At 40.1% G+C, this 26,435-nt stretch overlaps 1 protein-coding gene and 1 long non-coding RNA gene across 6 annotated transcripts in view; one reads left to right on the top strand and one right to left on the bottom strand.

Moving 5' to 3' along the window:
- LOC114059879 overlaps positions 1 to 3,026 on the bottom strand; it is a 14,831-nt gene extending 11,805 nt beyond the window's left edge. Inside the window, exon 1 of the long non-coding RNA XR_003571758.1 lies at positions 2,797 to 3,026. This is a non-coding gene — a long non-coding RNA (uncharacterized LOC114059879). The remainder of the gene's footprint in view (positions 1 to 2,796) is intronic.
- On the top strand, positions 2,952 to 26,435 carry WBP4 (WW domain binding protein 4). Of its 5 annotated transcripts, XM_027888857.1 has the most exons (10): positions 2,952 to 3,049; positions 8,845 to 8,917; positions 10,399 to 10,461; positions 10,557 to 10,680; positions 11,491 to 11,661; positions 12,501 to 12,556; positions 15,401 to 15,467; positions 17,414 to 17,565; positions 18,607 to 18,839; positions 21,334 to 26,435. In XM_027888857.1, coding segments are annotated over exons 1-10 (1,149 nt in total). In that variant the 5' UTR covers positions 2,952 to 3,047; the 3' UTR covers positions 21,542 to 26,435. The 5 variants fall into 5 exon arrangements, with proteins under 5 accessions (XP_027744658.1, XP_027744661.1, XP_027744657.1 ...); XM_027888856.1 differs by lacking the exon at positions 2,952 to 3,049 and having other exon boundaries at positions 8,716 to 8,917; XM_027888861.1 differs by lacking the exon at positions 2,952 to 3,049 and having other exon boundaries at positions 8,716 to 8,917; positions 18,607 to 18,844; positions 21,333 to 21,430.

Below are 26,435 nucleotides of genomic sequence, written 5' to 3'. Positions count from 1 at the left end.
TGTCTGCCTCAGGCTAAACTTTGTTCCATGTGCTGTAGAGGCTACCTCTGAGTGAGGGGTGCAGAAAGACGCAGACCGTGATTACAAGAACCCAGCTGAAACACTTGAGCTGTTTTTAGAACAAGAACAGGGAAAACGCTATGTGTTCAGTGTATCTCTGGCAAACTCTAAAGGCTGTAGAACCTAGGAAGTTACAGAACGCAGTATTAAAAACGTGACAAATACTGGAGAATTTAGGAATTATTAGAATTAAGTGGTCTATGGTAACTAAGAATGTCTCCTAGTGCTAATACACGTGGAGATCAATTTCTAATTGCAACTGACCTGGTCACATTTTTTTCCCCACTGAAGCTTTGCGATAATTAACAGATAAATTCCTCTTTCTGCCCTTGTTCTCTAGAGCATCACCACACACTTTAAATCCCAGAAGAAATTATTTCTGTTCTCTCGGGTTCTTTTATGGTTCTCATAACTACAGTGATTTGTAAGATAAAGGATACTGCTATCCATGTTTTTTTTAATATGGGAAATTAAGATACAAAAAGATTAAAGCAAAAAGTTATAGACATTGAGCGAGCAATTCTGACACTCAAAACTTGTATTTTAGACACGCTCAGACCTATAAACATCTTCTATATGTCAACAGCACACAACTGCTCACTTTTGTTCCAGATGGATAAGTTCAGCATAACTGTGAAGAAGATCTCAGGGACTTAGGCCAGGCTCCGAGAAAATCCAACAGCACATGGGCGAAAACCTTTATATTGAAATCCTCTGGCAAAGGCAGGGGTGGCAAAATCCAGTTCTCCAGCTGTCTCAGGCATGACGCTGCATCTCCCTCTGCATATAATTATTTGCCTCATTTATGTTACTTCTTCTCACTGCTGCCCAGCCAGAGAGCTGCTACATCTTGGAGGTCCACCTCTGATTCATCACCCAAGCTGGCCATGAAGGACGTGGCCCGTCACGACCGACACCATCATTGCGCACAGGCCCGCGGCAGCCAGATGAGCCTGGCACTCTTACAACTCCTGAGCACTTTCCTTTGCAAATTTAACACCGACGGGGTAGGGATGGGCAGGGCAGAGAGGTAGTAAATGTAAAGAACAGTGTAAAGAGGTCAGCGACATCCACTGGGTGGCAGACATGTTTCACGGGATCCAGAGACGTACATATACAGAGGTATACAAACGAAAGCTCCTAAATACTGGGTTTGTTCCCCGTCTCAGAAGACAGCAACTGAACGGGTACGGTTAAAAAAAAAAAAAAAAAAAATCCCACGGAGAAAGGTGTTATTCAGCTTCTTGTCCACAGTGCTGAGACACTGGAACTGTTCTGGCACTCGAGGGTCAGGGTTGTGCAGACTCGTGGTGCCCCACATCCCTTCTGTAGGTGGGTGCCCTCATGCAAGGCAACAGGAACCTTGGGAGTCTTCAGAGTCTCTGCTGCCCTAATTAATGAGTAATGAATGCCTACTGAGGCCAAGCCTCTCAACTCTTCTGAGTTTAACAAACTCGGGGAGGGGGGAGGAATTGTTTTGGACTAACAGCTATAAATGTGTCCATGTGTGTAAGGAGCTAAGTTTTACAGTTCAAAGAAACATACATACAAAGCTAGTATTTTCCCTGTATTTCCACTCAGCATCTAAACAGAACCGTTTCAAAAGTTGCTTAGATGTTTCTGCAGAAGAGGCTGTCAACCAAATTTCAACCCAGTGCATATTTTTATAACCAAGTTGTAAACTACATAAAAACTACACTTATAATGGAAATGCTGACAAATGCATAACTCCTGCAGCTAGCTATGACAGTCTGACCACAAGCCCTCCTTCAAGAAAAAGCAACATTATCTACCCACCTCCTTTCCTAGGCAGCTCGACAGCAAGCTGAGGTGGAGGGTGGGATGTACAGGTATCTCTGCCTTATCCTTGTACTATGGATCGAGGCAACTCCCTACTCCCCGTGTTTCCCACATGTTGAATGAGCCATCCCCTGTTTTTGCCATAAACAACCGGAGGGCCTCTTACAGCCATGACTCACTCCGCAGGCTTCTCCTCCACCCCTGTGCGTGACTGTAGAGAACAGGCTGCCAGCTGCAGCCGGTGAATTAACAGGACTTTTTTCGCGGAACCGTGGGGAGATCAGTCATACAGGGCGGGGGGGCGGAGGTGGTGGTGTGGAATACCAGCCCGGGGTGAGCTGTATTTGTGGGGGAAGCAGCGGAGGAGGCGATCTGGGGTTAGCGTCTCGGGGACGCGACCGTGTCGTTCTCGTACCCCCCGCCCCGGGACGGCGCCCCTTGGCTCACCCCCCGTCCCCCTCCCCCGCCGCGGATGCCCCACGACGGCCGGGAGGGAGGGAAGGAGATAGGGCGGGGAGGCAGACAGGCAGGGCGAGGAGGAGGGAGGGAGGGCAGGGCGGCGGCGCCGGGGGCAGCGGGTAGAAGGGGGAGGCGAAGCCGTCACGCAGTGACATCCCTCCCGAGACACGCGCCGCAGAACTCCCAGAAAGTTGGCAGGGGCGTCCTGCGGGACGGGGCTCCGCCGGCCGCCACACAAGGGCGCGCACCGCCAGCCGGCCGGGGCCCGCCACCTCCCCAGCCCCTCCGCACCCCATCACCGCCCCTCTGCTCCCCACACCTCCCATCTCCCGCGGGCGCGGTGGGGCAGGGACAGCGCGGCAAGGGGCGCTGCCGGCGGCGGGGCTCGAACCCGCGGTTCCCGGCGGCTCGCTCCGCCGCGGGGGAAGGGGCAGAGCGTCCCCGTCCTCCCGCGCGCGGGACTCGGGCGGCACTCACCGAGCGGCGGCAGCTCCCGCTCCCTGTCCGAGCGGCTCCCGCTGAGCGATCGCCTCTCCAGGGGTGAAGGAGGAGGAGCGGGCGAGAGCAGGAGGTGGGGAAGGGCGGGGGAGGAGAGCGCGGGTTGAGTCCTCCCGGCTCCCGTCGCCGCGCTCCCTCCCTCTCTCTCCCGGCACCGCCCATCCCGCCCGGCGGGCGCAGGGGAACCGAGGGGAGCAGAGCGGAGTGGCGGCGCTGCCGGGGGAGCGGCGATGTGAGTGCCAGGGGCCGGGAGGGAGCGGGCGCAGCCCCCCACTCTGCGTGCCGGGGCCGGGCCAGGCAGGGCCGGCGGCGGGGGCAGCGGGGCCGGGCCGAGTCCCCGCAGGCCGTGTGGGGGCCGGGGGTGGCGGGGCTGTGGCGGTGCCGCGGCTGCGGCCCGCGACCCCCGCCCCGCTGAGAGAGGGGTCTCCTCGTCGCTCCGGTCCCTCTGCTCCCGGCCGTCCCCCCTCGCTCTTTGAGTTGTTTGTTTTTGCTGCTCTTTCGTCCCCTTATCTCCCCGGCGCACGGCGGGGGACTCGGCGGCCCGCGGAGCCGGGCGGGCTGCGGGGAAGGGGGCCTGCGTCCCCCCGGCCCCACTCCGTCCCCCTACAATCCGCCCGTCCTCCTCCTCCTCTCTCCGTCCCCCCTAACCTCGCTCTCTTCTACTTGACCTTTTTCCCTTCTTTTCCCCTGCACTCCGCTTCCTCCCCCTCTTTCTGTCCCCCCTGCAACCTCTCTCCCTCTCCTCTGCCCCACCTTCTCCCCCAGGTCCCGCCACCCTTCAGCCTCCTTTGACGTCTCTGGTCCCAGGCGAATCGCGCGGAAGAAAAACCTCTATAACTTGGTTTTTGCCTGGCCGTCGCTGCCTCCTTTAAGTCTTTAATTAGGAAATTTGTGTTAATACCCGAGCACGTATGGGAGGAGGGGGGGGGTAGAAATCCAAGTTGAGGTCTTTTATTAGGTGCGAATGGCACATTAATGGCATCTGCTCGTTTCTGTTACTTTCTGTGGGGCAGTATTTGATGGTGAGGTGTGTGAGGCTGTCTTGCAGACTGCTAGTATGTACAGCAGTGTTCTTAATTTTAGATATTGCTAAAATTATACCTGAACAGTTTCTTGACCCAGTTTATGTTGTTGTTTTTTTCCTCTCTTCTTATCACATTCTTCCTGACATAGCCCATATCTTTCTTTTGTATCTACAGCAGCAGACCTCTGGTCTCAGTAGATATCCCTGACTTCAGATATTTAACTTTTGATGGCTGACTGAGGCAGTTTGCTTTTAGGTTCCCTGTATAAGGAAGAAACATGCACCTAAGGAGTTGAGTTTGCTTCTCAAGAGCCTCTTTAGGATGGGAAGAATGATATTTTGGAGATTACAGTTTCTATCATTGAAATGGAGAAGTAAGACAATGCTATCTCAGTATTTAGACAGCTGAAGTTAGAGGAGATGATCCAGAGAATTGGAGTTCCATACATGCAGAAGGCTGCCTTCCCTGATATCCTTGTGTATTCTCATATATTATTAAAAATATTTGTAGTATTTGAAGTAGTTGAGTCACCATCCCTGGAGGTATTTAAAAGATGTGTAAATATGTCACTTAGGTACATGGTGTAGTGGTGGATTTGGCAGTGTTAAGGGTTGGACTCTATGATCTTAGAGGTCTTTTCCAACTTAAATGATTCTGTAATTTACAATTTAGAGAAGAGGTCTAGTAAAGCAGATTCATGAAAATGGCCTTCAATGCCAGTACAGGTCAGAATGAGCAGCTTTTGCAAACTCTCCTCTCCATGGCATATTGCAATTTGTATGTAGTTCAGAGGGGGCTAACACAGTAATAAAAAGAAACAGCCACTTGGGTTGTAAATTAAAATTTACAGAAGGACTGCAAAAAATATAATGGACTTGAAAGCCAGAAGAACAAAGCCTTTTAGAAAACTGCCATGGTTCATGCGGATGAAACTCCCATCCAGTACGACTCTGTCAGAGCCCACATACAGACATATATTCCATGTTCATATATGTGGGCTCTGACATATGTGGACGTATATGTGGTTTATTAAAAAGCCAAAAAGCTAAGGTTAGGTAAAAGACTGTGTATTCACCATGTCAGGGATGCTATTTTCTCCAGTCCTTATTTTTAAATACCATTTTTTAAAAATAAAAATTTAGAGTACATATCTAAGAAGAGGTTTTAAGGGAGGATTAGTGCACTGTGAGTGAATGGAGTTGCTGTGAAGTATTTGAGAGCGTAAGCCATGGCACTGGGACCTACTTCGCAAGAAAACCTTTTTGACCTTCTTCCCTGCCAGTCTTAGCACTGCTTTTTTAGATCTCACCAGTACTGGGATAGATGAATTGGAATTAGCTGCTCTGGAGTGACTTCCCAGGTAGAAGAGGGTCTATTGTGAAATACATGTGATTGTTTCTTTTTCTTTTGTTCTTTCTACTTCTTTCAATTACAGAACTATTACTTGTCTTTCGAAGGACTCAGTATTCCCAAATAGTATTCAGAAATGGTAACAGATTCTGTGTCCTTTTGGGTGGCTGTTATAGAGCAGCCACAATATCTACTGTGAGTTGCTGTCTTTGTATAGTCAAAATCTTACTTACTTCACACATCTGAGTCAAGAAGATGATGCATGCAGCAGCTGTTCTGTACTCAAACCTGCAGAAAGCTGTAAGATGTTACCTTCCTGTAAAGTGGAGAGGTTGTAGATCCTCAAACCAAAGTGGAGAGCTGAGCCTTTATATTATGTTTTTTAACCCCTGAAAGCTTATAATTTGGACAGATACATCCCTGATACAAACTCGCCTGCATCCTTGCCAAATTTCAGGTCTATCTTAGAACAGAGCTATTCAAAGCAAATGCTTCCAGGTTTTGTTTGCACGGCCAAATTCTTTTTTATTGTTTTCAGAACCACCTAAACCAGTTCTCTCCTCCTTCCCCCCCTTAATTTCAGTATGTGATAGGAACAAAATCCTCTAGCCCAGTCTCCAAGTATAGTTTGGCAAAGCTATCTCAGCTGAAGATAGCTACTTTATGAGGGTTTCTTAAGCCTTTCTATATAAGGCCTGCTGTTTGCACCACCTGTTCAAACATGACTAATATAGCAGCTTGTGAGGAGAAACAGCTTGCAGGTAGACAGTTTGGGGCCCTGGACCCCAGTACTGCTGGAGTTACTCTGCAGGTTACACTGTTGACAGAACCTGTCCCCTTGATGTGCTCCCAAACGTGGTTCCTGTGCTGGAGTGCATAACCCAGTCACTGCAGTGTAGGCTGTGTGATCCTCATGGCTCAAGAAATTAATTATGTACTGTAAAAATACCTGAGTTTCTGTGTTTTCTCTCTGAGTTTCATCATTTTCGTCTCTTTTGGAATGGAAAATGGGGCAGGTGCTGTTAATGCAGAGTTGCTACTTGTTCTTCCCCGTGTTCTCGCTCCCTCTAACATTTTAAATGAATGGTTTTAACATTGATGCTACTTGCACTCTGCTGTTTGTAGCAATGACTTTGTAATTTCATTAAAGTTTCAAGAAAATAGTTCGATATTTGCTCCCTCTTTTTTCCTCCTTCTTCTTAGCTCCCCTGAACTGTTACACATTCTTCCTGGGTGGTGTGACCAGTAAAAGTGGAAAGAAAACCACTGCACTTGAAGAAACACAAATTTCTTCCAAGTTAGTATAGGATTTCTAACTCTGGATGAAAGTTTACAGCAGTTTGTCCAGAAGTTGCCCAATACCCATCTGTGTTGGCACTTGCTCTTTTTTCCAGTGGTGTGAACTCAAGTGGAAAATCTTTAAGAGCATTACATGATATATAAGATTTCTCATTCTCATAAGTCACAGAATTGAGACTATAAGTTACACAATTAATTTCATTAATCATGAAATGCAGGATTTAAAGTTCCTAGGATATCTGGTTTTCTGCACAGATACCATTTATATTTATTTTATATGTAACAATAGAGAGCCAGGTTCAGTTTTTGTCAAACCCAATAGAAGATGAAGACAAAAGGCTTCTGTGTTCAAGATGTGGATTTGTGCTGAAGCCACAGGTGTACCTTCAGATTCTCCAGAATGATTACTCTACCTGCAGCTACAGTGGTTTGCAACAGATGTGATGTCCAGTAGCATTTAGGAAAGAAATTGGTGAAAAATATAGCTGTGAAAATATGGCTCATCCAACTCTCGGGTGTTGACTTGTGGTGGGTGCAGCTGTACAGTCTTAATTTTAGCACTTACACTTGGTTCTGTTAAAGAGAAAGAGTCTTCTATGTTCAGTTAAACTTGGAAGTAGGCAGAGATTCCTGCATATCCAAAACATGCAGTGAGGCTTTTTTCCAGTTTATGTGTTTTGTATCAGAATTGTTCCATTGCCTTAGAAAGGTTCCCTGCCTTTAGCTTGAAATTTATTGTAGATGATGCTGAAGGACTTAAGAGACAATTTAGGAGCTATAGGTCAAATAGGAAAAAGGATCTCAAGGTATTTTGAGCTCTGAATTTCTCCCTTCTGCTCATGTGGTTTTTCAGCGAGAGCATTCAGTTTCTCAGGCTTTGCCCTGGTACGTTTTTTTTGTAAGCCACAGAAAAAACCTTAGAATTAAAAGTGTGACTAAGTAGTCACACAATTTTAAAATGCACCATTTAGGGATGAGCATATTTCTGTTTAAATCAGGGAAAGCCCAGCTGCTTCTTTCTGGATTTCCAGAAAATTGCTTGAAAAGCTGCACATTGCTTACACAGTATTGCTTACAGGCTGGTACATTTTTGCAGAGTATATCCTTTGCACTTACACTTTTAAATAGTCATAACCTCTTGGTAATTGTATATTTACATTAAGCACTGGTGGGAGAGAGTATTTTGATACCTGCTTAAATTTTAGGAATTGAGTCAATCAGGTCTGTTTCTGTAATTAAAGATCTGATTGCAGGTATCGTAAGGATTGAGGGTGCTGTTGTTGTACGTGGAAAAAGTTTTGGGTTTATAGAATGAGAATGTATTTTCCTTGGACTTTGTGTATTGATTTTCAAACAGAAGACAAAGATGAATTTTTTGGACTGACCTTTTTTAATGTTGTCAGTGTAATCTTGAATTGTTTGTTTTGGGTTTTTTTTTTTGTCCCTCATTCTTTCTCTTTTTAACTTAAAAACATTGACATTTGTTGCTCAGTTGTGTTCTGTTGAACCAAAGCATTGCATCTGTTGCTGCAAGCCTATGAGAAATAGGATTGTTTCTGCACAAGCTTTATCTGCCATTATAAAGTGGTTTTTGATGAAGAAACAGCCATTGGAGCAATTGTTTATTTTGTTGTTAAGTACTTTTATATACTAGCTTTTGAGCCTCGAAGTTTTCCCCAAGTTTTCTCACTTATTGAATTGCACGGTTCAGAAAATAGTCGCATTTTTACACTGAAACATCAAACAAATTACTGCCGTGTCTGTGACCCCACAGGTCAGAATCTGGTCTGGGATTCATTCCCCCGTATCTAGATCTGTACCTTTGTGTTGCTGAGCTCATTGTGTACAGTATCCAAAACAGGATTCAGCATAAAATCAAAAGTTTCACTAAGAAACATCTACTGATGCATTTTTATGGAAAAGCGTGCAAGTTGTGCTTTTATGACTGTTCTGTGTTTAACTGAGGTTTAACTGGGGTATCTAGAGCCGCTTTTTTATCTCTGGCTTGCTTTGTCTTGTATTTCTGATTCCTAAAGCACCACCTCCATTGTAAAAATTTTGCAGTCTTCTGGGGGTAAGATTGGCAGAATCCTAATACTGAACTGTTCTTTATGGGACACAGTAGTCAATATAGCTACTCTTGCTGGCTCCCCAGACTTTGCTAAAGAAAATCCCCCAACCAACCAACCAACCAACCAAAGAAAACCAAGCAAAAAAACCCCCACCTCTTAGCATTCAATCACCCAAAGAGGACTAAATTTAGTTTCTGAAGGTGTAGATATATAGATATATATGAAAACATGTGGCTTTGGTTATTGTTTCAGATTAAAGACCTTTTTTTTTCTTTCCCCAGGGCCGATTACTGGAAATCTCAGCCAAAAAAATTCTGCGATTACTGCAAGTGCTGGATAGCAGACAACAGACCTGTACGATGGTCTATCATACTATGTCAATTATTTTGAAATACTAGGAATTTGAATTACAGGCTTTTAACATCACTTTTTGATACTAGTCTATTGATGCATGAAATCTGTTTCTCAGAAATGTCTTTGTAATAACTGTGACTCTTAAAATATATTACATGAGAGCCAGATACCTGCATACAAGATGGTGTGTGCTGTTCTACTTGGCAGTACAGATAAGGACTAAAATATCTGACCTTGCTTTTTCTTTCAGTTCTGTAACTTCACATTTGATCTGCCTTGAAACTTTGTCTGTTGCTTGTTCCTCGCTTTCATCTGCAAGTAGAAAGCAAAACCTGGCATATGTACTGTTTCTATGTGGTAGGCATGGTACAGCCAGCAGTCTTGAGCATTTAAAGCAGGTTTCTTTCATTTCACACAGCCAACAGAAACATTACAGGTGTTTCTGACTGGTAGATGTCTTTTGCAGACTACTAGACCCGTTGGTTTCTTACTTAGAAATAAGTTTTGCATTCCTGATTGGATGCCAGGAGTACTCCTAGAGCTGAGCTTCATCTGGCTTACAGTAAGATAGCTCAATTAATTAGCTCACACGAACTGCAGGTATCTTCTTGGAGTCAGTGAAGAGAAATACATGTAAAGGGAGAGATAAAAGTAACGTGTAAAGTCTGTCTACAAATGAGTTACCCCTGGATGTGCATCCTCTGCACATCAGTTTGTGCAAAGGAAAGAAATTCTAGGGTTTCTAGGTCAGGCTTAGGCACCTAACATCTGAACACCTAAATGAGCTCAGATGTTTTTTTTCTGAGAACCACAGGAGGACTTCCACTGTTGTGCCCGTAGGGAGCTTCTGAACTCCTTCCAGCTCCTACTGGCTGGTCTTCCGGGCAGCTTTTTGGCTTGCAGACTGTTCTGTTGTCCTTATGTACCCAACTCTCCCACTTTACCTCTTCTTTTTCTCTCTCTCTTTCTCAGGTTTGTGGACCTGCAGTTCAAGTTCATGAGATATTTGTGGAGTTAGTGTTATCTAATTAAGGGTGGTAGCTAATATTTGGAACACTAAACAACCCATATGGTTTTTAAAAGCTTGCATGAGAACAGGTTAATAAAAGAAAAATTAGATGACACTTAGAAGTGTCATCACTTGGAAGAATAGCATGAAGAGGGAGCCCACATTCCCTGTCACTTATCTCGAATATGTTGGTGAATGGTATTATTCGAAAAAAATTAAATCTTATAAATACACTAAGATTATGATACCATCCTGGAGTGTACTGATTTTTCATTATTTCTATGTTGAGTGTTTCTCAGTGTTCCTGTGTTCCACCCATTTTATAGCTGTAGTTTTGCTGTAAGTGTTCTCAGAACAGCTTACATTTAGGTTTGTTCAACTAAGCTTAGTCTAACTACATTTTAACTAACTAAAATTATTTTAAAATTGTATAATACATATAATTTTTCTTGCTTTTTTTCTCACTTTGAAGAGCATTGATTTTCATGAAAGAGGAAAGAATCATAAAGAAAATGTGGCAAAAAGAATTAGTGAGGTAACTCAAATATCTTAATTGCACAAATGCTTATTTTTATTCTCTTACCATATTTGTTTAATTTATTCTCTTGGGGGGTTTCTGTTTTGTTTTAGATTAAAAAGAAAAGCTTGGAAAAGGCAAAAGAAGAAGAAAACATGTCAAAAGAATTTGCGGCAATGGAGGAGGCTGCAATGAAAGCATATCAAGAGGATATGAAAAGGCTTGGAATTAAGCCAGGTAGTTCACATAGCTGCCAAAAGATAAAAGGCAGAATTGAAAGAATATTGAATAGGAAAGTTTTGTCTTAAATTGGATTTAGGAACATGAGAGGAGGCCTCTAGGACTGTGTTTGCTCATTAATTAGTAATAAAAAATAGAGTAGTTTACAAATTGCCAGTAGTGAAGTGGCAGCACAGAATGTTTTTCGCTATAGTACCCTCTGATCCATGGAACAATCAAATTCAGAGTAGAAAAATTAAACAATGTGATAACAAAAAAAAAAATAGGCTGTAGTTGTTGCTTCGAATGACCAGTGCGGCTTCCCTTGATTAACTTTATGTTTCACTTTTGCCAGTTGGGAGACAAAAGTTCCTATGAGTAGGAGAAGACTGGGTTCCCACTTGTGTCAGGCAGTGGAAATGAGAATCTCCTATGCAGCTTGCAGTACCTTTGTTCTGTCCGTGTGAAGACATACTATCTTTCTAAAAAAAGTTGGTAGTTTCAGGCTTTTGTACGAGCTATCTTTCTCATAACACTTTTAGTTTGTTTTTTGTTGTTTGGTTAGAGCTAATTGATCCAAATGGTTTTTCTTTTTGTTATTCATCTTTTTAAATTTGGGCTTTGTTATGACACTATAGTAGTGCTCCAATGTCAAGTTCTTTGAATATAGTCTTTTAAGTGTACTTGATGTGAGTATAATACTAATGACTGTCACTCAGTAGTGAAAATACTCATAACAGCAAAACTTCCTATTTTCTGTTGGGCAGGTGAGTAATACTTAAGTGCAGATTATTACTCTTTTTTAAGGGCAGTATTGTTTTCTTTAAGATGAAGTAGGTCCCAGTTCAACACCAGGTAAAACACAGAGTAACGCTATGGAAACTAAAGAAAAGAAAGAGAAGAAGGAAAAGAAAGAAAAGAAGAAGAAAAGTGGAACGAAGTGGGTGCAAGGACTGTCTCCTGAAGGCTATACGTATTACTACAACACAAAAACTGGAGGTAAAAGCAAATGCAGATACAGTTACTGGCTCTGAGAAATTACTACCTGCATTTCTTTACTCTTCTGCTCTTTCAGTAGTAAACTGATTATTAAAATGTGAACAATTTGATGGAGTTTTGATATTTAACTTTCAAGACTTAGGCATCCAGAATTCCAGACTGGTTTTGCTGTTGATTAATAATGGAAGAATGCAGTAATATCATAGTTTCTGGAAACGTTTAGCCTGTCAGAGGTTAAGTATACAAAAGGTAGCTCTGTTCTTCCTAAACGAGTTTTCTGACCAGGAATGCGAAATAAACTGATTGTTTCTTTCCAAACTTGCAAACTTTATCTAACTGACTTTTTCTTGAAGAGCTATGTGTTATGATCCATTTTAGAGCATAAAAGCCATCCTCTTGTATGATTAATGAGAATGTTACAAACTGTTTCTTATAAATCTGAGGATTGGCATTAGAATTTACTGTAGTCTTTCCTCATACAAGATAACTTCCAAAAGGTAAAAATCTCGTGTGTTTAGTTTCTTCTAGTGTAACATTTAAAGAAGACCAAACACAATTTCCCTTTTTTTTTAACTGAATTTCCAATATCCCTGTATCAGACATATAGAATCTGAAGGGTCACTAGTTCCAGTAAAGCCAGGTGTAATTATCATACATTTATTTTTTCATACCATAGTTTGATCAAGGATTATTCATATTCCAGTGAGTTGTATGTATCTATATCATTTGTCTATATGTGTGCACACATTAGCATTATATCTTTTAGATCTGGTTTTATTAAAGATTATTAAATGTAAACAGGATTGAATGATGGGTGAAATATGCTTTTGTTTTTTAAGAATCACAGTGGGAGAAACCTAAAGGATTCCAGGGCAACTCTCAAAACTCACAAACGGTAATCAAATACTATTATTCATACTTTTCTTTGTCCTTGTAAACACTTAACAGAAATAATCCAAGCAATTTGCAAGTCTTTTGATTGCAGAAAATAAATTGCTGACCCTTTATAAACTTAGAAAAACATAGAATCATTTATGATAAACTGAAATTTGACTGTGCCAATCCTATTTGGCTAATTTGTCTGTCAAGGGAGGAGAAGTGATAGTAATGGTTGGGTTATTGCAGAATATGCTTTTTCTTTTGCTTCAACCCATAAAATTGAAAGCTTTGGGGAAATTCTGAATAAATTCTGTTGAACCTTTCGTGAACAAAATGTAATTTAAAAAATCTTACATATTTGAAATAGTTAAGCCTCCTTTATCATAGGAAACATTGAGATTGCATTGACAGGTAGTTAAAAAAGAGTACCTATTTTTTCTGTTTACTGTAGGATACAGTTATGTAATAACTTCTGACTTTCCTTGGTTTCTTATGATCATGGAACCTATGTACAAGCAATTATTTAACATATTTAGAAATCTAGCATGTTACTCGATTCTCCTTGTTTGAGGCACAGGGAGACTTGCAGAATAGTCCAAAGACAGAAAGACTATTATTAACAGGCTTTCCCTTGACACTTATCACTCCAGGATTTTTGTGCTTTGCAGCATTAAACCCAGGATTTTTCTAACTCTCCTGTTAAGTGATGTTATGTTTCTCATTTTCAAGATAGGTGTCATATGTACACTATGATTTAACTTAAGTTTTGTTTGGTTTGCCAGTGTTGGATTTTACATTAGAGTTCAAAAAAGCCTGGTGTTTTCAGAGTGCTTGACTCTCTCTAGCTCGATATTGTCACATCACATGCTGCTCTGGCTTTCTGATTCCCTTATCCTGTGGTTTTGCACCACTTGTTAATCAGCACTTCAACTTTATCTTTCCAGTCAAGGCGTAGCATTGCAGTATTTACAAGCCAGTCTTACTGTAGCCTTCCACAGAAGGAGGCGGTCCTGAAGCTAATCTTGTATGGTCTTTGGTGCATATTTACCCTGACAGGGAACAAGATCGGAGAGTGAAGGCGTCAGAGTTTAGGTTAGTGCTTGGTAGGCTTATTTCCTTGCCTTCAGCTATCTGGATAATCAGAGAAATGCCAGTGTGGGGAGAGCAGACTAGGGGGAGAAGGCACTCCCTTCTTGGCAGCAAATTGAAGTTAGCTCAGCTATATCATAAACACACACCTTCAGCCTTGGATATCTCTCTAATACCACATGGCTGTATTTTGCCCTTCCTTCCTCACCCTGCTTGGTCACTTTGTGCTGTCTTGAGTTATTTTCGCTACAGCTAAAAACAAGCGTTTGATTGCTCCCTTATTTAGTCTGAGCTAAACATATTGGGAACATTCCAGATCTCTAACAAGGACTCACTGCCCAGAAGTTAAAGGGCATGCTTGCAATATGCCACGCAAGTGAGATTCAGGGGCCCTCCTGGTTTTACAGCACATTACTTTGCTGCTCAGACATTTTAAGAGATGGGGAGAACAGAGTGATGAAGAGGCATGTTGAAGACTACCTATAACCACTTAGATTGACATTGTGCTTGTTAGCATTTGTGTTGTAGAATACTCAGTATGCCTGGTGTCAAATATTTGCTGAAAAGCTCCTGGTGCCAGGTCTAAAATGCTCAGGATCTAACACTTGACTAAAAGGATAGGTTGTACCTAAGGCTACTTTTTTTGTCCACTTTTCTACTTACGTAAAAGAAACATTCCTTTTGCTTCTTTTCTTGAAATGAAATGAGCACATTGAAACTTTTGAGGGCAAAACCTTGAGGAGACTTGCTTACTGAAGGCTTTCTTGCCTTTGCTTGCTAAAAAGCTTCTGGTACATTTTTTTCCTTGTTTACAGAGCAGGTGCAAGAACCTTAACTTCTGATTTTGTTGTGTTTAAAAAAAAAAACAACAAAACCAAGTTTTATTAGGAGTGTTAATGTATAGGTGTGTGTGTGCAAAACATAGACATTATTAATACCAAAATAAGGTATGGTGGAGCTGCACAGATGCTCTGCCCAACACAGGGGAGTGGGCTGTATTAGTACTTAAGGAGCAGTGAAGTAGGTGTATGTTCAAATGTAGCTGAAAATTGGGTTCTTAAGGAAGATGTCAGGTCATGGGTAATGACTGATTATCCAGCTGTAGATGATGCTAAAAAAAAAATTACATATCCACAAAGATATGCCAGCAAGTTCTGCTACATTTCATACGTATTTATAAATAAGTAGGGAAAAACAGTCTGTTGTTGAAATCGGTGCTTTACTAAAGAAGTAAAATCATTGGGGTGCATTCATACAAAGTTTGATTCTATATTTGTGGTGAAGATCTATTTTGGGATAAATTTATGTTTGTTTGGTTCATTTGTGATAGTATTTATTGGTACTGGGTTTTTTGTAACCCTCACAAAGACCTGAGTCTTCTAGAGAATTTTTTCATCAGTCTCTACCAAAGACAATAACACAAATAGGAAATTACAACCTCAGGGGGTGAATACTTTGGAAAATAAAAAAACATGTAAAATAACGGTCTATATAATAATTTGAACTTTATGGCAACATTTACTATAGAGGCTCATACAGATTATCCACTGCTTGAAAAATAATTGTTTATGTGCGTTTGCAGTATTTTAAGTCATGGAATTCAGTCTCATTTGAGTCAAAGGGAATACTTTCTAACAGTATTAGGGGTTCAAGCTTTAAATCAGTAAAATAATGTCAGACAAAAAGTACTCAGGAATTGAATAATCTTACAAGTGATGCTTTGGCTGATCCTGAAAACTTTTTTTCATTAGCTCCTGTATCTTTTTTCTAGGGAGCAGAGTGGGTAGAAGGTGTCACTGAAGATGGTCATACCTATTACTATAACACACAGACTGGAGGTAAGGAGAGAACTCTGAAAAGCTCTGTTTCTGGAGAGAGGGTTTTCAGAGAAGCTTTTTGATTTGCAAATTAACTGCATTTTAAGGCCACTACTGCGTTTTGTATTTTTAAACTGCGGTCTTAGTTGAAATATACTTGTTTAAGTCACTGCTGGCTTTACAGCTGTATTGTCAGTGTGTATAAATTCATGCTTCGTAGGTTTTTTTAGACTTCGAGTTGTAAATTTAAGCATTCTTCTTTTCTATATATATATTGAAATTAGAGTTAGGAAACTAGAAAGGGGATTTTGTTTTGACAGATATGTAGGACTAAATAAGAATCTCCTAAACTTTTCATCTTGCTGACATAGCATTGATAAGAGAGTCCAGAATCTTACCTCCCACTTCTTTTCCTCTTTTTTTTCCCTGCATGGGAACTTCATGGTAACTCCCTCAGAATGTTTTTTAAATCTTATTGAATCATTTTAAAGTCAATAAGGCCTCTCTGGAGACCAAGTGATTTTTATGCTGACTATGAGTTTTTCTACCGTTGTTGGGTATGAAGTGGCATTTCTCACAATGCCAAGAATCCTAAAAAACAACCCAACCAAAACCTTTCAGTTTTTAAACCAGTCACTCCCCTGCCCCAATGATTTGTGATTTCTTTTTTGGAAAGGGAAAGGAGGTGTTGGTTATTTTTAAACATTGCCTTCTAAGTTCAGATGCATTTTATGCCTTTGGGTGTGTTGTTTTTTTAAGATCTTCAGAGACATATGACACTTGTGAATAATGTGTTTATAGTCATTGTATTTGGTAACATTTTGGCGTGTGAGATCTCAAATTGCTGCTTTACTTTTATATAGTTGTGAATGTCTTGGAAATGTTTGAGGATTACCTGTCAGTTCTGCTAACAGTAATCCCATCCTCTGAAGACAGGACCAATTTTTAACTGATATAAATAGTCATAATTAGGAGACAGATACCTCTAGGCTTAGTGCTACAAGTCGTGCTTTGGGAGGCTGTACTTTACTCCACTGGCTGTATGTGGCACCTAGGGAAGTGAACTTCCTCATTACTAATCTAAAGACAGATGACAGCAGTATTTTCAAGTGACTGTCCTGTTCATGCAAAGTCATCCATTGCCAGTTTTTTACACCTTTACTTCTTCAAGGTACATCCAGATGCTTACTTGTTAAGTGTAGTTTGCAGTTAGGGATTTCTTTGGAAATGGATAAAATAATTGGAAAAGTAGTAGTTTTATTACATCTGAAAACTTATATAAAATTATAGATTGAAAGTTGGCCTTTTGCCTTATTCTTAAAAAGACCAGTTTTAAGACCATTGAGTCAACTTTTATTTAAATATTTACTTTTGGTATATTTACTGGAATACTACCTCTTAATTGAAAATGAGGATATGTATGTACATATCTTGCACAGACTTCCATGTATTTTCAGATTGAGGTTTGTGTTTCCTTGTTTGCTTTACAGCCCTTTTAATTAGAGACCTAACGTTACCAAGCAAAGGAGCACATGGAAGGTGTTTATCATACTGGAGACCTGAGGCTTGCAGTTATCATTCTTTACTTTATCCTGCCTTTGTAATCAGTGAACAACTCAAATCAAATAGGCACATCTAGAGGGTAATTAATTCATTTGTCCTGTGTAGGGATGAGAGGGACCACAGTCTTGTGGACCCCAGTTCACCGTGTGTGAGAGCTAATTAAAACAAGCTTTATCAACAGTGAACTCAGCTGTCATGACTGTAGCTCTGCTGAGAAGTGAAATGTTATCTTTCTAATTATGTTTATTAAAACAAACATACCCAACAAAGGTAAAACCCTTGTGCTAAATTATTTGCTGTATTTTGAATAGGGCAGCACTGCTTCTGAAATGTAATGTTGTCAAAGCAATAAAATATCAAAATTAGAAGCATAAATAACCCGGTTGTGCAAATGTCTTGGACAGTATCCACATGGGAGAAACCGGATGGTTTTGTTTCATCTTCAAATGAGAGGAGTCAACGTGACAAACATTCCGAAGAGCGTGCAGAAACAGCATCTGAATCAGACTCAGAAGATAGTGAAAACGAAGCAAAGAATTCAGAAACAAACTCCAAGGTAATTTTTCTTCAGATTTATTTTACGTACATCTTCTTATACTAGAAAATTATTGCTGTCTTTTATCTCTTGTGATAGGCTGTACTTATTGAAATGAGCTTAAACCGTATGACTGAAAGTAGAATTTTGCACTTCTTTAAATAGTAAAATGAATCTTTGTTTAATTGTTTGGCTCATTAGTGGCACTGTTCCAGAGTAGAAAGCATGTTCTTTCCTTCAACTCACCAGAAGTACCTTGAACTCTGCAAGAAATGTGATGTTCTCTGAGAAAGGTCACTGTCATCTCTCTGAAATAATCCACAAAATGGTTTGGATTTCAGTGTGAGGATGACTTCAACCCTTCATTGGTAAATTGGTGACTGCCAATGGACTTGCAGGGAGTGCTTTGGACCAAAAATGGCATGGTTGTAGTTTCCTTATTAAATTGAGAAAAAGCATTGACACAAAATAGTACAACATCTGTATCAATTAAATATTTAAAACGTAAATGTAAAACTTAAGATAAAAGTGTGTGATTATGGCTTTGGTTGGGTCAGATGGTTTTTCTGAAGCTGGTAGTTCTGAACAGAGACACTTTAAATATAACATGCATTCATAGGCAGATGTTAATTCCAAAATATGTATTTTTGTATCAGTGTGCATCATTATAAACTGCTCTCAGGTCTTAGCGATAAAGTGTGTGTATCTGCATGTACATAAAGCTGCCTGTGAATTTTTTCCTCTTTTTTTTTACTTTAAGACACGCTAAGCTTTGTTTTTAAAAGCAAGTTTGAATTGGCTACGCCCTGCTAACTTCAGCCTTGGTAGATGGGATTTTCCCACTTGAATTTCTTGTAACATTTAAGAAATTTTTTTCAACTTTATGTAATGAAAACTCAAGAAGAAAAATTTGCAGATTATATTACGATATGAATTTTTTTTAAAGTTACTCTTGGTTGAAAACTGTGAATAGTAGATAATACTAAATAAAAGATGTAAAATAAAGCTACATTATGTTTTTATTTAGGCATTTTTGCTTAAGGTGGGTTTTTTCCTCTTTAGAGGAAAGGAGATAATGGTGAAGAATCAGAGGAAGGGAAGAAATCTCCTAAAGCTAAAAAGTTAAGTCCATACGGGAAATGGCGAGAAGTTAAGTCAGAAGAAACTGGAGATAAAGAGGAGAGTACATCAGCTTCCCAAGAAACCTCTGGTGATGGATCTAACACGACCAACCCTTATGGAAAATGGAAAGCACTTAAGGAAGTAGGAGAAGAACAAGAAAAAGAAGAAGAAGAGTGAGTATCTTTTTTACCTTGGCTATTGTCATAATGTTGTTTTCAAGAGCTGAAGCATTTTCTTCTGAATTCTGGCGGAATTAGCACAGCAGTAATTGGAATACAATTCTTTCTGCCATGATTATTTTAAGTAATAGGTCTCCATTGCAGATATCAGTGGTGTTTTGGTTTTAGTGTAGAAGTTTACTGTAACTACAGAGTAAGTTAAAGTGATTTAAGAATTCTAGTCATGCATCATTTTTTCAGAGGCTGAGTATCAAATATTTAAATGTTACTGTAAGCTTATGTTCCTTAGCATCATCTCCTTCAAAAATCTGGTTCAGCTTCCTCAGGAACTCTTATGACTGCTTTTTCAACTGCTCCCAGCCTTGGAACAGTAAAGGCAACTTTCTTGGAGCCTCCAGCTTTCAGGCTAAATTCTGTTTCTTTTTCATGGGTAACTAGTTGGGCAGACTCCACCTGGAGTTTTAGGTCTACCTTGATCTTCTAGGACCACCAGCAACTTTACGTTGATCATAGCGGGTTAGCATTGCTTTGAATTCCTTCCTTGTGGGATCAATAGTTGCTGACATAACGAGTGTGCTTTTTTAGACTCAGAGCAATTTTTACTTAACGCTGGTGTGTTTGGCTGGGCTACTCCCATAAGCAGTGGATCATTTCTCACTTTATGGTATTGTACTAACTCATAACTGTTCACTTGAAGGACACAGCCTAGAAGGCGCTTCAAATTTTCTATCTTACTTTCACCCATAATTGCAGTAAAAGACTTCTGGTTCAACTGTTTTCTTGTTCACTTTTCCCCCCCCATTTCAAAACAAAGTTAAGCAAAACAAAAAAAAATCCACTCCAGCCTTTTCTGCTGTCACAATGGGTAAGTTCTGAAGACTATTAGAATGAGTTGGGAAACACTTTCTCTATTGATTTTACTTGGGAGATAAAAGACAAAATATGTCTAACGTAGTTATGCCAGTTTTAAATCTGGAAGCTGTCTCCCCCCCCCCCCCCCCACCTCTCTCTCTCTCTTTCTCTCTCTCTCTCTCTCTGTCTCTCCCACCCCCATGCCTGAGCAGTGAACTGCGGATGTTTTCATGATGTGCATCTGATTAGGAAGGTTGTTTTTGTTTTACTGCATAGTGTCTGAGGTAGCTCTTTTTGTTTGATTGGGTTTTTTTAGTTTTGTTTTTGTTTTCTTTATTGTGAAGCATGCTGTCTTTTATTGTCATTTTCTTGTGGCTCCCTCTAAGAGTCTGGAGAAAATAGGTTTTGGAGAATGAAAACAGTCTTCTTTGTTATGCTGACTCCATTCTCCAGCATTTTAACTCCACATTATTCAGCAAATAGAGTTTTGACACTGTTCAAAATAAATTAAGCATCAATATACATCCTTGGAGACGATAATGTTCACGTTAACACTTCCTGTGTTGGATTGGCTAGCTGCTCCTTGACTCTGAGCTGAAAAATTATTTTGGGGTTTTGGAAAGCACTGTCTAGTAAAAAGTGCTTTCAGCTACTGAAAGCTTATAGATGAGTCTCTGCATGAGCACACAGGCTTGAGATAAACACATGTCAACGAGACAAATGCAGTTCATTATTTAATTTAAATTGAGTCTAGGCACAGGGACAACCACTTTCATGAGGTTTATATTTTCAGGATATGGCACCAATCGCATTTTCTTGACGTACTTGACTTGTGGCTCTTGTTTGGGTGCTTGAGCTGATCCATGTCTTCCTTGAAGGAAGGACTTGAAACTAGGTATAGTTCACAAGCTGATACCAGACTATCACTTGGTAGTACCGAGAGTATTCTTGCATGGATTAGCCAGTGTGTATCTCTTTGCGTCAGTGTTGTGCTGGTGTGATTCCTGACTGACTTGTGATTCAGGTAACTTTCTGTGAAATGTTTGGTTCTTCTCCATCGTACGTTTCTTCCTTGTGGAACACAGTGTTTTGCTGTTGACCCCTTAAAACCAACTGGTCATTTTTAGTAGATATCTTAGGTTTGTTCATATCCCTGTTAGCTGTGATCCTGGCCTCCAAAGCCACCTCTCCCAGCCTGTGGTCACTGGCTGATTTGGTAAGCTTGTCCTCTCTTCTGAGGTGCAGTCCCTTGAGGGTGGACACTTGAGCTGAACTACTCAGTGGTATTTTGGCGGAGAACCACTAATTACTCACGGACTACTGTCTATCAATATTCTTCAATTTACAGACATGCAGCCCTGTTATCTTTTGTGGGACTATTTACATGATGAGTGCTTGGGCCACGGTCTAAGCTCAGCACAGAATGAGATTTCAGTTTGTTACTTATTATGGCAGCCCACACAGAAGAAACAAAGAACATGGATTTTTTTCTTGATGCCTGTCATGATGATGACTAGAAGACTGCATCTAGGTGAAAGCTGCTTTGACAAATAAAAATAGCTGTTATGGTCTGCAGTACACCATGTTGTTTTCTCCATGTAGCTTAACCCTTTTATGTTTTCCTCTCTCCTCCCAGTGAAAAAGTGGACCTGGAGCTTCCAAGTACAGAGAATGACAATGTAGCACCCCCAGTGTTAGAGATTCCAGAAGAAGAAACAGTGATATTTAAAGAGAAGACAGTCACCTCCCTTGGAGACCTGACAGAAGGGGTGCCAACATTTAAAAAGAGAAAATTTGAAAATGGAAAATCTAGAAACTTAAGACAAAGACTAAGTGATCAGTAATACTTAAAAAATCATTTTAGATTCTGTTTAAGAGAGAGTGAATCAAAAGTTTAATATTTTAAAGAGGCTTTTATAAAGAAAATGTTGGATAGAAATTGAAGATTTATAGGTACTAAAACATAAGTGAGTTATTTTATTTTGATGTGATTGGTTTTGGAATGGAAGTTTGTGTTACATTACTTATGCAATATTGTAAATACATGTACTTTTTATTTTAACCATGCCATCTCAGTTCTATTTGCTCTGTGTATGCTGTTTTAAATACGTTGCATAACATTTTTTACTCCTTTTCTAAGTATCTGAGAATGTAGTAATCCTTAATATGGCAAAAATGAAGCAGACCTTTTATTTTTACAGAGGAACTGGATCAATAGCATGTACTAGAGAGCAAAATCATCCCCCCGAGGTTGTTTATGTGGAGTAGTTTCCCCACTAATGAATAAAAATATTGTGCTTACTAACCTTTGGTCAATTGCTTGCCAAAGAGTAGGTGGTGAGACTGCCAACATTTCAAACCGATCATTTGAAAGCTGTTTTTAGCAGAGTTAGTCACATCAGTGCCACCCATTCCAAATGATGTTCTGAAAAATTATTTCTGTATGTGCATGATAGATGTATTAAACCTCTGCAGAAGATTTAAACCTGATGAATCTTAACTTGTAGTAACAGCACCAGAGCCCCGCTAGAGTAGACATTTCTTCTTGTTGTATTTTGCTTTATTGTTGTCTACTTCAGCTCTTACTTATAAAATTGTCTTTTTTGGTCCTGCTTTCTTCTTGTCTCTTTCCCAGAAAAAAAATACTTGCCTGATATTTCAATGAAAAAATACTCTAGAGACTTGGCCCTGCTATAGAATACAGGACCCTTTTGAGGTGAATGTGTTTTGTCTGTTAATAAGAAGAGTGTGTTGCACAGTTGCAGTGTTGGATAAGCTGAGAGAGACTTAGTGTGTTGAAGCTTGATCATTCTAAGTACCATAGGAGAGGAAAACAAAAGATCAGTAGAGCTGATGGCTGTACTGTCCAAGATGACTTGGACATTTTCTTAAGGATTTGTAGATGTAGATTTGACTTCTTCACTTGATGGGATTGGTCTGCATTTGGCATCATCAAGATTCATTGCCTGTGTCAGAATACATCTGCACTTATTGCTTCTCTAGCAATCAAACAGAGAACTATAAAGGTTCAAATAATGAATCCATTAAAAACTATGTCTCTATTCCTAAAGCTCACAGTGTTTTGTTCAGGAAAGTCTCAGTCAAAAAGAGGTGCAGTTAAGACTGTAGAGTTGGTAACTGCTGAGCTTGAATTGCTTTGAGAAAACAACTATTAATCTGTTGGATCAGTGGAGAAAGGAGTGGAAGACAGGAAATCTGATTTATCGTGTATTACAATGGAGGTGTAGTCTTTTTTTCTATTCTGTGACATTTGCTTTATGTGTAGAAGAGAATTAAGTATCGTATTTAATCCTGTGTGTTTCCTTGGCTTCATCAGGGGTGTGGGTTTTTTTCTGATGCTTATTCTGACAAATTTGAAAATTTCCCGCAATATCTGGCCCTGGATTATCATTTAGAGATGCAGGGCACACACTGGATGCTTTCACAGTCATAGCTCAGGAATATACAACATGTACTACACCAGAAAGACTTCACATGCAAGGCTAGAACAGAAGTGTCTTTCCTGCCAATGAGAGGTTGTCAGGTTTCTTAATCAAATTTTTCAGGTTTTCTTCTTATTTGAACGCTACTCTGGCAGCTAGGAGCCTGCTCTAACTTAGTTTCCTTATGTTTGTGACCAGTTTACACTCTTCCTTCCCATTCACACAAGTACTGTCCTTGAGCTAAGTAGCCTTTCTTCATCTTAAATCCATCACATCTTCTCTCCTCAAAATCACAAAAAGCGTCCTTGTGTGACAGGACCTTCAGTGCTCCATCAGCACTTCTCTTCACCCATTCCAGCCTTAGTCTGCCTAGGCTAGGATTGCCTAGGTGATTTTGCCTGGGCTAGTTTACCTAGAATAAGGCCACACATGTCACTAATACTTCCTTAGCATATTGGAAGTAATTCTGGATATGTCCCTAAACCATATTTGCCTTTCACGTGACCACATCGCACTGTCTGCCATGGGCGCCCTGGGACTTAACAGTACAGCCAGCTCCCTCTACCCCTTTGCCATTGCCAGCTGATGAATTAACAGCTAGTCATGCTCTCCTTTCAAGCACAATTTTTTTTTTTTGTACTGCTGTACTCATCCTCCTGTTAATCCAGGCCTAAGGTATATACATTTCATTATGATTTCTGAAAAATTATTTTATTGTTTATTACAGTTTTATCCAGTAGTATAGGATTTTTTTTGTAGGCTTCACTCTGATGTCCTCTGAAGAGGACATCTTTCCTCTTGTTGTTATGTTTCTAAAATATTAACATCTTTCCTTTAAAATGTTTTGTCACATTGAAGTCACAGGCGGGGATTTAAGATACCTGTAACTACATCTCTTGAGCAGATGTTTTAAAACATCTGAAAAAGAGTGTTCAAAACTTTTTTCCTTGTGGAGCTGGTGTTAGTTGTAATATGAACCAAAGGTCTTTGTACTGTGTTAAAGAGACAAAACAAAACATTAGGAAAAGAGATTAAAAGTTTTCTTTGTTCACTGCTAGTAAAGTTAGTTTAAATACCATATGCTTGGTTTTGCTGATGTGACTTTTAAAGCTTGTGTTTCACAAAGAAATACAGATACAGCCCTTTGCTCTCTACTACCTCTGAAGGTCAGAGACCAGTTTCTTCTTTGTTCCTAAGTGTAAATTATAAAAAAGGCCAGTTGAATTAAATTTGATACACCCGAAGCCACTGTTTAATTTTGCAGCACGCTGTCATTCAGTTTTTCTTATTGTGTATCTAAGCCAAATATTTTTCTGTTTTACACAAAAATACTGTCTTGTGTGAGATTTAAGGCAGACACTGTTTTTCTAAGACATCTGTTTTGCACAGATCTCTCTCCCCCCCCTTCTGTGCTATCTCCCTGCAAAATCTTCTGCTTTTGGAATTTGCTGTATGAATCCTCTAGGAATTACTACAGTTACGCTCCTCATCTGCTAATCCTTCCTTGGGCTGCACTGGCTTTTGACAAAGGAATGTTACTGTTTGAGATGAGTGTTTTCTTTTCTGACTAATCCATTTTCTATCCTGCAGCATTTTGTTATCTGCTTGCCTGGGTTTATTGCAAGCTCCTTGAGTGAGGACGACATCCTTGGTTTTATAGGCTGCTATAGATACTATTGGCAATATGAGGAGAGCCAGAGAGAAAGGGAGTCATTGCAATTTCTGATGATGATTTCTGTTGCGTGGTTTAGAGCGAGTCAATTCACTGCTCTGTGTTTTTCATTCCTTGCCTCGTATTTTCACCTGCCTTATTTGTTTAGGAAGACAGCTTTTACAGTACAGGACATTTTGTGCATGTTTTTACAGTGGGGCTTGTCTAAAGTTGGTGATGCTTTTAGAAGTAAACATACTGCATATACAGAAAAAAGAAAAATTATTTTGTTGTGCATTTGCTATGCGAGGAACTGTGCAGAGACCCACTCAAGTTTACCCGTGTTCTAGAATAATCCTTATTCCTCTTTAGGCTGAGACAAATTTTAACCCTTCACCTGGGGATTTGTAGATTGAAATCCAGACTTCCCCAGTAGGGTAAAGTTTCATTAGAACATCATAGATAAAGTCTGTGCTGCAGCATCAGCCAGTCCCAATATTCAGATTTAGAAGGTGGGAGGGCTGGTCATGACATGGATCTGAGTTAAATTCACTAGTCTGTGCATGTATAAAAAACATTTCACCTTTTTTTTTTTTTTTTCTTCCCTGACAGATTTTATTTCAGTGGAAATTTTGGCATCTCAGAAAGGGAGTAAAAAACTATTTCACGCTTTTTGGTTTCCTTGCTTCACTTTTTGAGTTGTGCCTCCCTTTTTTTAGTACTTTTCTTACTATTGCTGTCTTCCTCAAATTGTCTTCCCTGCAGTATTCCCAGGTACACAAATCTCTGTATCACTGCTGTGCTGTGTTTCTGGCATCCACCTTCACCTCATCCTGCTCTGCTGAGATCTTCAGAAAGCTTTGCATTCCTAGGTAGGCGAAGGTGTCTCCAGGTCCCAGCTCCTGCCAACCACTTCTGCTGCCTGTTTGCATTGTGCCCTGAAGAACTACAACCTTGTCTATTTCCAAACAACATACAAGCTGTTTCAAGACTGACTACATGTGCTCTTTTGATTTCCTTGATAATTCATTTTCCTGAGACAGATTCCATTCCTCCTATGGGGTTTGCAGCCCTCAAATCCTTCTGCTTGTTGGTACAAAAGCTGTTTATACCTTCTGCTGTGAGCTGCAGCAACGCTTGCGTTCTGTTTTGTCAGCAGTCTCTCTTTTATCTACCTCTTAAGTCCCCTTACCTTCTACCTGCTAAATTATTTAAATTAGAAATTGTGTTAACCATTTGTGTGATTAACAAATTTAGCTTTTTGAAATGTTTCAGGGAAGAGCTTGAATAAAATTTTCTGTACAAGGCAAAAAGTGTTGCAAATAATAATCTCAAAAAGGCTAAATTTGCCCAAGAGGATTCCCAGAGAGTGTCAGCACAAGCGGGTTTGATTTTATGTGTAAAACCAGAAACAGTCTGTTAAAAACCAGAAGAGAGCACTGTACAGACCACAGGATGAAGACAGTGGATTTTAATGGCTTGTTTGGAGTGATTGAAGAGCGCTTGTTTTAGTTTATAGGTAATGTCTGCAAAGATAAACAGCTGTTTTCTCTTCAACTGCTTCTCAGTTGCAATTACAAAATATTGCAAGCTCTTGAAGTGGAGTTTATATGAAAATACCAAATAAAGCTTTCATTTGAACAA

This window comes from Empidonax traillii, unplaced genomic scaffold, assembly GCF_003031625.1.
Source record: "Empidonax traillii isolate 1590-97213 ecotype Southwest subspecies unplaced genomic scaffold, ASM303162v1 scaffold247:size2371522, whole genome shotgun sequence".
Lineage (NCBI taxonomy): Eukaryota > Metazoa > Chordata > Aves > Passeriformes > Tyrannidae > Empidonax > Empidonax traillii.
Note: the sequence above shows the minus strand (reverse complement) of the source record. Positions and strands in the feature narration are given on the sequence as shown.